At 40.6% G+C, this 13,084-nt stretch overlaps 1 protein-coding gene across 3 annotated transcripts in view; it reads left to right on the top strand.

Annotated features, from left to right (window-relative positions):
* tnksa (tankyrase, TRF1-interacting ankyrin-related ADP-ribose polymerase a) overlaps positions 1-13,084 on the top strand; it is an 82,728-nt gene that overhangs the window by 60,735 nt on the left and 8,909 nt on the right. For 2 of the 3 annotated variants that reach the window (XM_042394736.1, XM_042394734.1), the window contains 6 exons: positions 4,020-4,239; positions 6,039-6,148; positions 8,880-9,068; positions 9,626-9,706; positions 10,287-10,473; positions 10,606-10,688. In XM_042394736.1, the coding sequence (XP_042250670.1) occupies positions 4,020-4,239; positions 6,039-6,148; positions 8,880-9,068; positions 9,626-9,706; positions 10,287-10,473; positions 10,606-10,688 (870 nt within the window). The remainder of the gene's footprint in view (positions 1-4,019; positions 4,240-6,038; positions 6,149-8,879; positions 9,069-9,625; positions 9,707-10,286; positions 10,474-10,605; positions 10,689-13,084) is intronic. The other variant, XM_042394735.1, reaches the window with a different exon arrangement.

Raw genomic sequence — 13,084 nt, 5'->3', positions numbered from 1 at the left:
AATCTGTTAGTTTATCAACAGGAAATAAATCGTCAACAGCTTGATAATCATTATTAATTGAATATTATTGGGTTATAAGCTTCTGGATGGACCAAAAAAGCCATTTAAAGAAAGCACCGTCCACTCTGGGAAGTTGTGATGTACATTTTTATCAACTTAATGAAAATAATTGTCAGCTCTTTCTTCATCCAAAAGAAATGTTCTAAACAACAGTGAGAAAACTGGACTCACTGAATAGATGTTTTTTGCTGTCTTGTCTCTTTGGTTTCCTTTGGTATAAAACATCACACCCACCGCATTTGCAAACATGAGCGTGCTGTTTTCAGTCACCTTACAGGATCTCTGGGTACATTGAGGTCTGCAGAATTCAAATAACTACATTTTTCTACTTGGTTTGCTTGGTGTTGCTTTAACACTTTCTCTAAACATATACTTTTCAGAGAATCTGTCCTGCTTTCTGAAGCGTGAGCTGATGAAACAACATCAATATCGTTTGTTACCAATGCAGTAAATGACATGTGGCGCCCTGTGAATAGAGCATGTTACACACTATGTATGTACTAGTCCACAATATGGACCAGACGTCTTATTACATGAGAATCAGTGGCATTTTCTCTGCAAAAAATAGATGCTAGAATCCTTTCATCAGCCAATCAGAAGCCAGTATTCAGCAAAAGGTATGACTTCACATGCTCTCCTGGATTTATCAGCCCATTCAGGACGAACTGCAACCAATCAGATCACAAGGCTGAAAATATCTGTTGTGTAATACCTGATTGTCACATCTGCTACAGTCTAAATGAGTCCTGTGAAATGTTGCGGTTTCACAGCTGAATGTGTTTTTGTTTTTCCTGTCATAAACACCTCCAGACAAGGTTACATCACCGCTGTGTTGTGTTGCCATATGGGGCTGCATAATTATTATTAGATCAACACTGTTGAATTCACACAGTAAGCACATGAACGCACACAACAAACCAAACACACACATCAGCAGCAGGGGAAATGTGTCGCTTCAAGACTCATGATTTGAATCCCTTCATCGTGATTGCACGACGAGATGAAGTATGGAGAAGATAAAATATAAAAACATTGTAATAAAAACTTCAAAGACAAAATATAATAAAGCGCAAGACAAAAGTTCTACAAAATGTTAAGGAAGGTGACAAGTCTGGAGAAAAAGTAGAGGACTGGGGAACAAATATCATTAGGAAATTAAATGACACCAATAACAATTAATGAACGAACATTCAAAACATTTGCTGGTTCCAGCCTCTCAAATCGGAGTAATTGAATATCTAAAGTGAATATCTTCTGGCTAGTTGGTTGGATGGATGGAAAATGGAAATTAAGCAATTTGAAGGTGTCACATTGGGCTCTGGGACATTGTTATGGGGTATTTTCTAGAATAAACAATTAATCTGAGAAAATTTAGAGATTAATCAATACTGAAAGTAATGATTAGTTGCAGCCCTACAGTGTTGATCATGTGCCAGGGTTCCTTTTTGTCTGCAGTTGCCCTTAGCAACAAGGACTACGGAAGGGATGGCCTTTTGTGGGCATGCGCCAACAATCTGACGTCAGTTTGATGGGGAAGTAGAGGAAACAGAGATCATTTTTACATACATTCACCTCATGTTTTGGGACTTTTACCAAGTTTAACTAAGAAATCCAACATTATAACAGTATATAAATAACCGAAAATCACAAAAAGCATGTTATATCCCCTTTAAATATTCATTTTGCATTCACGTTTGATCCATGCTCTAGGTTCGTGTCCTAGAAGGCTGCATCTCCAGCTTTTGGCAGGTCTTGGACAATTTTTATCCGTGTTTCCTGGTCGGCGAAAACGCGCATCCTCTTGCCGAAATAAGACAGATTAAACAAATTCTTCAATGTCAGTGTGCAACTCCCGTGTAGCCTCATGCGCAGATAAATCCCAGTCAGTGCTCTCAAAACGGTCCTGGAGTTCAGAGATACAGTAGCTGCCTCGGGCCACACTTTCACTGATCTGATGGTTGTTTCGGCTCTCTCAGTAAGAAGTCTGGAGGCAGTTAGAAACACAGCCAAATGATCGATAGTCCAAGGTGGTGGGAAGGTTTGGCTTTTTTTTTTTTTACTTTTTCATACTGGTGAATTTCAGAAGTAGATTCATGTAGACATGGCAGCGCCCTAATTTCTTCTTTACACAGTGGTACATTCACACATGCATGCACACAAGTAACAGAGTGTGTGGTGTTAATCCGCCATGGCCTTTGGGATGTTCTCTCTTTTTAAATAAACTATTCCAGAGTTCAGCAGTAGGTTTTCCTTTTGTCTCCTTTGTTTGTTGTCAACTTTCCATTGTCCCTTTTTTGTGTTGGATTTGTACTCAGAATAATACCCCTCTCTCAGTACCGTGATAATCTGCAAGGTTCTTGTGAGAATTACAAAAACGCATTTAAGCGTTTTCTTTTGTTAGGAAAGAAGCGCAAGAGCATACTGAACTTCTCCTCAATTAAAGCAGAATCTGCCTTGTTAGCGTTTGGCATGAAAGGTGTGAGCTTGAGTCACTTATGATCTCGGCTGGATGTCTGGCCGTGATGGATCTTCATCTTGTTAAAGACAAGCTGTCAGTCAAGCAGCGTTACATCTTCTTGTTTGAAGGCTTTCTTTTGTTTGTCCGTTCACGGCGGCTGTCGCTGTTAACTCTAAATACCCAGCAGAATTCCTCTTGTGTTTATTGTAAACAAATCGAAAATGTCAAATGTATACCTTCATATGTACCAGAGGGTTATTGAACCACTTTTCATTTCTGTGAAAATGCATCCAGTTGGTACTTAAATGGGTCTGTATTCTAAATTTCCTGGACAGCGAATCAATTACAGTGAGAATATGATTACATGAGCAGTAAAGAGATGATAGAAGTAAAGAAGTAGGGCAGAAAAACCACAATGTGGATAGGCTCAAAAAAGCAAGAAAAAAAGACTGAAAAAGGCAATACACCCATAAGAGATGCATAATGGACATTTCCAGGCCAGCAGTGGGAAAACCCAGGGGAGTGGTCCCCCAGCATCAAATTTTAATGAGTGCATTTTCAAAACTTACAATGAAAAGTTAAACCGTAACCTAGGAGACAGTTGAGCAATGGAAATGTCTGCTTTCCCCATCTCCAGGGTGTTTGGTGTTTTCCACTTCACTGGATGTCCTGTCCTCACCTCTTTCCATCTCTCCGTCTCTTCTGCTCTCTGGTGAATTACCTTCATCCTCTCCTCACTCCTCACTCGTCATCTTCTAAGTGAAACGCTTCCACCGGCTTTCTGAGATTAATTATTAAATAATACTGTATATAAGGTGCTCCACATCAAACAGCATGCGGCTATGTACAGCTTGACAACCCGGCTGTGTTTTTTCAGTGTTGTGTTAAGAACATAGATGGAGTGACTTACAAGTTCACTTGAATGCATCGGTTTTGCACAAATTTGTGCAGGTGTTCATGATACTAATCATTCAGGAATTCCGGTTTGATTCTATTCATGAATTCAGCCAGTCGTCTTCTCTGCGGGGAAAAGCCAACAACGATCCTTCCTCCCGTGCATGATCATGTTTTGATTCAGAGCGTGCACAGAAAGGAGGGGCCGTTCACAGACGAGTCCGTTGTCAATGTGTTTGAGAGAGAGAGAGAGAGACAGAGAGAGAGAGAGAGAGAGAGCAGGGCAAATCAATGCACTGCATCGGTGCACTGCACGCAGCTCTACAATGAAATAAGATTTTACCCGTTTTAAATAGTAAAAAAATAGAAAATCAATATGTGGCTGAAAAATGTTGATATTGTGGAGGGCCACCACATGAATGAATGTATGGGAAACACTGAATATTGGTTAGGTTTAAGTAAATGATTGGTAATGTTTTGTACCAATATTTGATGTCTTTAAATTTTGGCTTTGACATGATAAAAATATAGGAATGTTATCCGAATCAGGGCAGGAAAATCTGTTTTTCCATTCTCTCTCTCCAACGATCTCTTCGCCTCTCCGCAGCACGGAGCGGACCCCACCAAGAAGAACCGAGACGGGAACACGCCTCTGGACCTTGTGAAGGATGGGGACACGGACATCCAGGACCTCTTGAGAGGAGACGCTGCGTTGCTGGACGCAGCCAAGAAGGGCTGCCTGGCCAGGGTGCAGAAGTTGTGTAGCCCCGATAACATCAACTGCCGGGACACGCAGGGACGCAATTCCACTCCGCTGCACCTCGCAGGTAATGTGCATGTAAAACACAACATAAAGTTGTCAGCGCAAAGATATACACACACACATTCACAGGTAATTTTAATAAGTAAACACCTCAAAGAATAAAGCCAGGTGTTTTGTGTACGGGTTTGGCTGCAGTTTGAGAACAGAAGGTGCAGGATTTAAGTGAGTTTGGACATTGTATATTTGCTGGCGCCAATCAACCGGTTCCAGCATCCCAGAAGCAGCCGGCCTCCTAGGGGTTTTGGCTCAGTGCAGTGCCAGGAACAAGACAAACAGACATCTTAAAGTCATGAGGGCAAAAACACCTTGATTACAGACAGGCGGGCTGCCACAACTTAGCAGTTTTTTGGTAACACCATTTTTGGACTCTTTTTTTATGCAGGTTTATGCAGATTTAGCACAACACTTTTCAGAGAACACTTGATAACAATTAAATTAGCTCAAGAGTTAATATCATTGTGAATATGGGCTCCGTAGTGTCACAGTTTCTATGACGGGCGTGAAGTTTGTGGGAAAAAAACAGCCGATTTGTTTCTCTTTGAGTCGGTAATGAGTTATATCCATTTTTGTTCAATTAAATTTTTTTAATTACAATAATTACAATACAATATTATCTATACATTTTTTCTCATTTTTTTCTAATTAACCAATTCATGTCACAGTTTACTATGCTACCACTAAATTATCCAATGCTTATAGCTGCAGTAGTTTACTATAATGTCCTTGGATCTTGCACAAACTTTATGCATTTTTAAAATCGTGATAACAGATAATGTAAGTCTTCAAAGGTACACACACACACACACACATTTATTTATATATTCAGGATCTGCAATCATGATAACATCGGCTTCAGAGATAACAGCTGATACTCCCCTCTTCTGTAGCACCTCATAGACATAAACACACACACACACAAATAAATCCATAATTCACAAATACTGTGTACATATAATCACATACAAATATAAACTAAACACTCTGTGCAAACCAAAGACTGTGTGCTCTAAACTCAAAATACACAAACAGGTTATGAAGCAGCATGTGCGCCATGTTTCATCCTTACAGTCGTTTCTTTTAACCTTACCTTAAAATCCTATAGCAAGAAGGGTCTATTTTTTTGATTTTTATCTTCATGCTTTACTTGGATTCTCTTATCAGGATTTTCAAAGTGAATAATGTGAAGATTACACTCGAGCACCACATAAGGATTTTGTGACAACAGCATTGATTGTGCAGGCTAATTCCACCGTTTTTTTTTTCACATTAAATAGTTTGCTAGCAGCTGGCGTAATGTTAGAAATAAGGTTAAAGGTAAACGCCTCTGCTCGTCCCTTAAACAACTCTATCTTACCTGCAGCGTTTTTTCCATGTAGTCGTCTTCTGGTGGAAAAAAATGTGTCTTCTTGGATGCATTTTTAGACTCTGTATTTATAGAGAATGTCATGACCAGATGTATGATGATAAAGTACAACACATGAGTGGAAAGTTGAGAAACTGCTGAAAAAACACTTTGAATGTCTCTGTGATATTTACTTTTTCTAAATGTGACCACTAAGACACACACACCCACACACCCTCTGTCTTGATGTACTTGCTTGTAAAAGGAAAAGATGATTATACACTGTCACGCAGCAGCTGATGTAGGCTGACATGTCTCTCTTTCTTCCTCTCTTTCTCTCCTCCTCACTGATTACCTGACTACATTTTTGTTTCTCCTCTTTTTCCTCTATTTATCGGCCTCTTTCTCTCTTTTCTGTCCTGCTGCGTTTTCTATACAACCCCAACTCTGCTGCTCTCTAGCTGGTTACAACAACTTGGAGGTAGCAGAGTATCTGTTGGAACATGGAGCTGATGTGAATGCACAGGACAAAGGAGGGCTGATACCTTTGCATAATGCTGCTTCATATGGGGTAAGACACACACACACACACACACACACACACACACGATGCACTCACACTGCAGACTTGAATTCAGTTTTGAGATTCCGCTCTTATTCTTTTTTGATATCTGTTCATATCTGTGGTTGGATGCAACTCATACTCAATGCAAATATGGACTCAGTATTTTGATCCACAATTAACAAACAACAGTTTTGGTAATTGTTACCTGTGAGATTACATGTTTGTTCATTTATCAAGCAAAAATCCCAAACATCAGCTGCTTCCAGCTTCTCAATCTTGATGATTTGGTGCTTTTCCCTACATTTTAAACTGTAAACTTTTGGGTTTTGGGCAATTTGTCAGACAAAACAAGCAATTTGGTGGCTTCACCTTGGGCTCTGGGGACTCATAAAAAAAATCAAGGGATTCGGTTGACTGTTTGTCTTGTTGTTGTCCATGATGTCGATCCTTTCTCAGGTGAATGTCATGAAGTTTAACTGTTGACATTAGTGAATTTGAGCCTTTAAATCCATATCACATGTAGGATGCATGCAAAATAATCTGAATGTGGAGTGAAAAACTTGCTGTTTAAAGCCCAGTTAATGCAGATATTTGATATTCTATTTGTGATATAGGGCAGTAATAACCCTTTTTATAATAATTGTTATTACTACATTTTGGTTTTCTGAAGACATGCATGTACAGTTCCTTGCATAAGTATTCAGCCTCACTTGGATATTCTACATTTTGCAGTGTTACAACCTGGAATTGAAATTTATTTTATTGGGCTTTTTATCATTTGATTAACACAACATGCATAGTGCTTTGAAGGTGCAAAATACTTTTTGTTGTGACACAAACAATAATAATAAGACCAAAAAGCAGAAATCTGTTGGATGCACAAGTATTCACCCCCCCCCCCCCCCCCCCCCCCCCCCCGATTCAATACTTGGTAGAACCACCTTTCACTGCAATCACAGCAGCAAGTCTTTTGAGGTATGTCTCTACCAGCTTCGCACATATAGAGACTGCAATTTTTTGCCCATTCCTCTTAGCGAAATAGCTCAAGCTCAGTCAGATTGGATGGAGACCGTCTGTGAACAGCAATTTTCAAGTCTCACCACAGATTCTCGATTGGATTGAGGTCTGGGCTTTGACTTGGCCATTTTAAGACATTAACATTCTTTGCTTTAAACCATCCCAGTGTAGCTCTGGCTGTATGCTTATGGTCATTATCCTGCTATAAGGTGAACCTCTGCCTCGGTCTCATGTCTCTTGCACACTGAAAATAGGGGTTTTCTTCAAGAATTGCCCTGTATTTGGCTCCATCCATCTTGCCCTCAATCCTGAGCAGTTTCCCAGTACCTGCTGATGAAAAGCTTCCCCAAAGCGTGATGCTGCCACCATGTTTCACTGTAGAGATGGTGTGCTCAGGGTGATGAGCAGCGTTGGGTTTCCGCCTCATATAATGTTTTACACCAGGACTCAGAAAGTTCAATTTTGGTCTCATCTGACCAGAGTACCTTCTTCCACATGTTCGCTGTGTCTCCCACATGGCTTACGGCAAACTCCAAATGGGATTTCTCAGCAGCTTCTTTTTCAGCTGCTTTCTTCTTGCCACTCTTCCATAAAGGCCAGATTTGTGGAGTGCACAACTAATAGTTGTCCTGTGGACAGATTCTCCCACCTGAACTGTGGATCTTTCCAGCTCCTCTAGAGTCATCATTGACCTCTTGGTTGCTTCTCTGATCCCTTTGCCCAATCCGTCAGTTCAGGTGGACGGCTGTCTCTTGGTAGATTTGCTGTTGTGCCACATTCTTTCCATTTTCTAATGACTGCTCTGTGCTCTGTGAGATATTCAAAGCTTGGGGATATTTTTATATAACTTAACCCTGCTTTGTACCTCTCCGCAACATCATCCCTGGTCTGTTTTGTGAGCTCTTTGGTCTTCATGATGCTGTTTGTTTAGTAATGCTCTCTAACAATCTCTGAGGCCTTCACAGAACAGGTGTATTTATATTGAGATTAAATTGCACACAGGTGGACTCTATTTAACTAATTATGTGACTTCTGAAGGCAATTGGTTGCACCTGATCGTAGTTAAGGGATTTCACAGCACAGGGGGTGAATGTTCATGCAAGGCACTGAAATGTAATATTTCCTTCATCCGGAGCTTTTCTCAGAGTAACATTTTGCTTATAGCTAGATGGCATTCTGCTGCTGAAAGAGTCATGAAACACATGTTTGAATGAAAACTTCATGAGCTCTGCGTTTTGGAGACACAAACACACACATACACACACATACACACAGTTTAGCATCTCCCACTGTTATTCAGAATAAAGCTACATTGTGTTTGGTGCTAAGACAAGAGCTAGAGACAACAGGCTTCGAGGGAAAAGAAGAGAAAAAGAAAGGAAGGACCGGCGGGAACACGACGATCGCAGTAGAGTTAATAATTCACACAATGTCTGCTCCAGAGAATAGCACATATTACATGATTTTTTATAGCACTCACTCACCAGACTTCACACGTTTGCGCTTGTTAAATGCTTTAATCGTCGTTGTCTCTTTTCTTCCTCTTCTGTCTGCTCATATTCTTTACTTCTCATCCCCTGCTTTCCTTTCTATCTCTCTCTATTCTTTCCCCCTTTCATCTTCTCTCTCTCCCGCTTGTTCCCCTTTTCTGTGTCTGTCATCGCCACCTCCTCGCTCCTCCTCCTCTTCTTCTTCACCTCTTTTACCTCCTCTGTTCTAGCACGTGGACATAGCCGCGCTGCTGATTAAGTACAACACGTGCGTCAACGCCACAGACAAGTGGGCGTTCACTCCCCTCCACGAAGCGGCCCAGAAGGGGCGGACTCAGCTCTGTGCTCTGCTGTTGGCCCATGGAGCCGATCCCACCATGAAAAACCAGGAGGGACAGACGCCACTGGACTTGGCAACGGTACCGAAGGCTTTCTTATAAATCCTGCACAGTTAGATTCTTGTATCGAGTTGAAAATGTGTGTTCACAGTTTCAGGTTAGTTGCGGGGGAAAGATTCTTGAACCGGGCCACCCTTCATTTAGTGGATGTTAAGTGGATGACAAGTTTTGTTGTTCTCAGCTGTTACTTCAAGGCATTGTACAAAAAAAAAGTGACAAAACGAGCAACCTTGAAAGGAAGCTTCTCATGTGTCCTTTCTGAATTAAACAGTCCTACAAGCTAAATTTGAGACGCTTTGTTGTTTTGCACTGATTTAATTGGTTCATGGTTGGAGAGAATGGTGGCTGGCAGGGATGAAGTCGGAAAAGAAAGAAAAGACCAAAGACTATTTGTAACCCGTTCAACTGCTGTTTGCAGCAAATGTTATGAACTAAATAAAACAGTTCTCTCCTCTTTCAGCCTCCATCTTTACATGTAAGCAAGTTAGTATATTTAGGTGCAGAATCATACTTAAGAGTGTACAAACAATACATCTGTCTACATCTTGTCATTCCGTCTGTCTCTCTGTCTGTTGCAGGCCGATGACATTAGAGCATTGCTTATTGACGCCATGCCGCCAGATGCCCTGCCAAGCTGCTTAAAACCTCAGGCAACTGTGGTGAGTTTCCACACACACACACGTACATACAAGTATAGAAACTTTCAGTTGATGAAACATATTCCGTGGCGGCGATATAATGTGTTTCCTCATAAGAAGAAATATCAAACATATTAAGAAACAGTAAAGAAAAGACAAAAAAAACAGAAAATTTGCATGCACTCCCTTGCACTTTAAGGTGCAGTTAATTATTTGCATGTGAGACATCAGGTGGGATTTGCAGTTTAAGCAGAAGCACATACAGGAGTTGTAACTGTACAGGAGTTCAGTTTAAACCCTCTAGGCCATTGATTTGTCAGTTTACATGTAAACACTAGAAGCGGTTGAATTATTAATGAAAGTGCAAGAGATGAAAGCAGTTGAACTGTCATTTGAAAAGTAGCAAGTGAAAGTTGAAGCGTCAGTTGAACTGTAAACAATGACAGCATTGAAATTTCAGTTGAAGCTGTAGAGATAGTACAGTATGTACTGTAGAAAGTTTCAGTCAGTATGTAAGCAGTAAGAACAGTTGAAATGTCGATTTAAATTCAGATTTTACTTATCAGCCCTCAAAACCAAATCCTCTCTCTCCCTCTCTTAGGTGAGTGCAAGTGTGGTGAGTACAGGCGCCACAGCAGGCGTGGTCATCTCTCCTTCTCCATCCCCGTCCTGCCTGTCAGCAGCCAGCAGCATAGACAACCTGACCACGCCCCTCAGTGACATCACAGCGGCCGGTGCCACCGGAACGGCAGACGGAGCATCTGGGTCCGACAGGAAGGAAGGAGAAAGTACGTACACACACATAAAAACACTCAGGGGTTGGTTCTTTGAAATAAAAAAACTCCTGCGGAGACGACATGATGGATGTTGTAAACATGTGTAACAGTTTAGATAAACCTGCTGACATCACTGTGTCTCAGCAGCTCTGCTGGACATGACCATCAACCAGTTCTTAAAGAGTCTGGGGCTGGAACACCTCCGAGACATCTTCCAGAGGGAACAGGTACACACACTTCTAATTTTTGTGTCTGGAAAGAGACAAAAGTGAGAGCAAAACAGCAAAAGGTGTGAAGAAATGAAAGTGTAGAGAGTGAAGGATTTTTTTTTTACTTGTTTTAGTATTTCTTCCCCTTGTTTTTCCTCCATTTTACATACCTCGTGTCAATATTTCTTTTGCAATAATGAATGATAGCTTAGACAGAATAAGGTAGACAAAGTATGACAGAAAGAGGTGACAGACTGAGCAAGAGAGAAGGAATGAGGGATGTAGATAAATGCAGTGAAAAGAGAGAGAGAAAAGGAGAGAGGCTTGAGAAGAAAGATGAGGGGGGGGGGGGGGGAAGAGAGACGGGACAGAACCAGAAACAAAAGGCAGATGGGACAACAGATAGAGGAGAAAACAGACAATGAGAGAGACAGTAATAGAAAGTGAAATTGAAAGGTGACAGCTGGCTAAAGTCTAAGCACAGAAGTCAGCGTGGCAGCAATATGGAGGATATGTGTGTGATTGTGTGTTAGTGTGTTACATTTATTCTTGATCCCCTTGGAGGGAAACAAGCCTTTATTAATATTCAGATGGTGAGTGAGATGGAGGTGAGAGTCAGCTGGGTGTTGATAGAAAAGTACATTTATATTTCAGAGCATGAACGAGGACTCAGAGTTATAACAAAGAAAAAGCAGATTCCACTGACTCCACATTATTACATCAGTCTATTTAATATATTTAATCATTATGAAACTACACTTCTACTCATTATGCTTACTGTGCTTGTAGACTAAAAACTAAAAACAAAGATCTCTCATATTTTAGCTGCACTGCTGTTATTAACTTATATCAACATACTGCTGTGTGAATAATCCTCCCTCTGTAAAGCCTCGCTGCTTACTTGTTAGTTTTACAAGAACATTAGTAGAAAACCTTTGTCAACATCAAGTGTGATCAAACAGTTTAAGCAAAAAATGATGAGATCGGCTCTTACAACTGTCTTGATTTGGCCCTTTCATGCAGAAAAAGTACAATATTTTGAAATATTGCAATGATTTGGTTGAAGAAAATAGCATAAGTTAATTATTTGGATATTTCAGTGAGATAGTGTTTTATAGAGGCAGATTGCCCCAGTGCTTCTTTTCCACCACTAAAGCTGGAGATATACTTGCTTTTAACTACACGTTTGCATGTGCACGATGGCTGCCTTGCATATCCTGTGTCCGTTTCAAGCGTTGATCGTGCACGTCCTCAGAAATTAACGCAACGTGTCCGCAAGGTGCAATACGCGCATGAAATGTAGGGGCAGTGTGGGGGCGGTATGAGGATGTAACAGGGTCAGGGTTCAGTAGGCACGAAAGCAGCAACACAAATGGTGGAAAGTTTTGAAGGCAAGTTAATAGACCAAGTCTGCACTTATCGCATCTGTACGACGTGTTAATGCCGCTTCACAGTGGCAAATACGTTTCACAGTGGCAAATACGTTTCACAGTGGCAAATAGGAATTAACAAAGTAGTAACTTCCTCGAGTGTCACCATGTTTAGTTTTGAAATCGTGCTTCTTCTTCTTCTTTGATGTTCATGCAAATTCAAAAGTTCTATTCATATCCTTAGTTCTGTGGTCTGCCCCCTAGTGGAATGCTCCAGTAACAGGAAGACTACATAGTATGTGAACAATTATATTCACGATGCAGCCGGTTGTCTACACGAACGTGGGGTTAAAAAGCAAGTGTATCTCCAGCCTTAGTTTGTTCCCATTCTCCTGTTTTAATGCTCATTTTCAATTTGGACATAAAAAACCTGAGTGAAAACAGAAAATATGAAAAAAAAAAAAAAGGAAAAACTCAAAATATCACAAAACCGTTTTTACGCTTGGCTGAAGTGGAAAAGCTGGTGTATCAATAAAAGCAAAAATGCAATGGAAACAGACTTGGCAAATAAATCATGATTCGCATGAAGCATGTGACTTGACATCACTCCAGCTTTGGCTCCACTGAAGAGATGAAAAATAACTGCAGATGAAAAAACAGCAGATCTGGAGCGATGAGGAGACTGTAGTGTTCCTCAAATTAATACATGAAACAAACACAGGTGCCACATTTCTGTCATGTTTTCTACATTGTTTTTCACCACTTGAGGTTTTGACTGGCACTCTTATAAATACATCATCTTGTTGCACCCTCTTCTTCTGCAATGTGTTAACACACCCAGCTGGAAAATTAGCACCAACCAACTCCCAACATTCAAATAACAGTAGTGAGTGGGAATATGCATTAATTTGCTCTACATTTGAATAGAAACCTGGCTACTGAGATGAAATTGACAGCCAATGCGGACAACCTGGCTGATATATCGCTTTTACAAGTTTTAGATTTACAAAAATCTTCAGTTACTATTTTGCTTATTTCTGCCTG

This window comes from Thunnus maccoyii, chromosome 19, assembly GCF_910596095.1.
Source record: "Thunnus maccoyii chromosome 19, fThuMac1.1, whole genome shotgun sequence".
Classification (NCBI taxonomy): domain Eukaryota; kingdom Metazoa; phylum Chordata; class Actinopteri; order Scombriformes; family Scombridae; genus Thunnus; species Thunnus maccoyii.
The sequence above is the reverse complement of the archived record's forward strand: the minus strand, read 5'-3'. Positions and strand labels throughout refer to the sequence as shown.